At 46.5% G+C, this 1091-nt stretch overlaps 1 protein-coding gene across 1 annotated transcript; it reads right to left on the bottom strand.

Annotated features, from left to right (window-relative positions):
- Positions 1–341: 341 nt before the first annotated feature.
- Positions 342–1046, bottom strand: FIESC28_11825 (uncharacterized protein; the record flags this gene model as incomplete). Its single annotated transcript, XM_031165926.1, has 6 exons — positions 342–419; positions 473–535; positions 591–678; positions 730–745; positions 798–829; positions 880–1046. The coding sequence occupies 6 exons, from the start codon at positions 1044–1046 to the stop codon at positions 342–344; spliced, it is 444 nt and encodes a 147-aa protein (XP_031010015.1).
- Positions 1047–1091: the final 45 nt, after the last annotated feature.

The following is a 1091-nucleotide window of genomic DNA, read 5'->3' as shown; positions in this document are numbered from 1 at the left end:
AATGGTCCTTTTGACTTCTCATATCTACCGGACTGCGGAAAAAACATGGGACTGATAAAAGCTGTTCACAATGAAAAAGTAGACATTGATTTTGTTCAATTATTTTGATCTCTCATGAACCATGACGTAGCATAATCATGATTAATCAATCCTTTTGTTACCCCCAAGTAACATCCTATGCTTTGTGACTTACAGTACAAATTCGTCTTGCGCATGTATAAACAACCTGGTATAAAACCTCAACAATAACAGACAAAACAAAGCGGAAAACAACATATGCTTTGACGTGACGCTCCGAACTCCATGTATAATCTTTCGCCATAAAAGGAAATGAATCACTCTTAGTTCTTCTTGGGATAATATGTCTCAGGGTCGAAACCCCAGAGAGGTCGCCCGAGCCGGCCCAAGCTGTGGATGACCTGTTTATTGGGTTAGTCGGTGCTCCTTCATACGTAGACAATGGAATACTCACATCTTGAACCGTCACCGTCTTGGCGTTTCTGTACTCAACGTAGATCACACAGTCCTGCAGAATCTAGATACATGTTAGCGGCCGTCTTGGGAGTGAGGAGATAGCGTGCTTCACGTACGGTCTCCAATCGAGCTTTCAGCGCCGCGCGAACCTCATCGTAAATACTCGCAGAGATTCTCTTCACGCCACCTCGACGGGCAAGTCGTCTAAATCTTCATCAGTACATAAACCGTGAACCCCCAGTGAACTTGACAAACCGGATAGCGGGCTTAGCTGGACAACTGTTAGTACGCATCCTTCACAGAGGGTAAATGAATAAACTCACTGACTCCTTGAACGGAATCGCGCAGGATTTTACTGTATTCTGTCAGACGATGTTTCATGTTGATCTCAGCGTTCGTCTTTACCGATGTCGCTTTCCGCCCAGAACAGTCTTGCCGCCAGTGTTTGACGGTCGCACAACGCCCTTTCGATGCAAAGCAGTGACCTTACCGCCCGAGTAGGTCGGCCGAGGCATGGATGAGGTTGGGCGTGATGAAGAGGGGCCGCCTCGCGTAGGGACTGAGGGCGGCATAGTGAAGAAAGTAGGCCAAGTATCGCTGAAAGAAAAAAAAAAAAA

Source organism: Fusarium coffeatum (assembly GCF_003316985.1).
Source record: "Fusarium coffeatum strain FIESC_28 chromosome Unknown BRIP53273_contig_551, whole genome shotgun sequence".
In the NCBI taxonomy this organism is placed as follows: Eukaryota; Fungi; Ascomycota; class Sordariomycetes; order Hypocreales; family Nectriaceae; genus Fusarium; species Fusarium coffeatum.
Note: the sequence above shows the minus strand (reverse complement) of the source record. Positions and strands in the feature narration are given on the sequence as shown.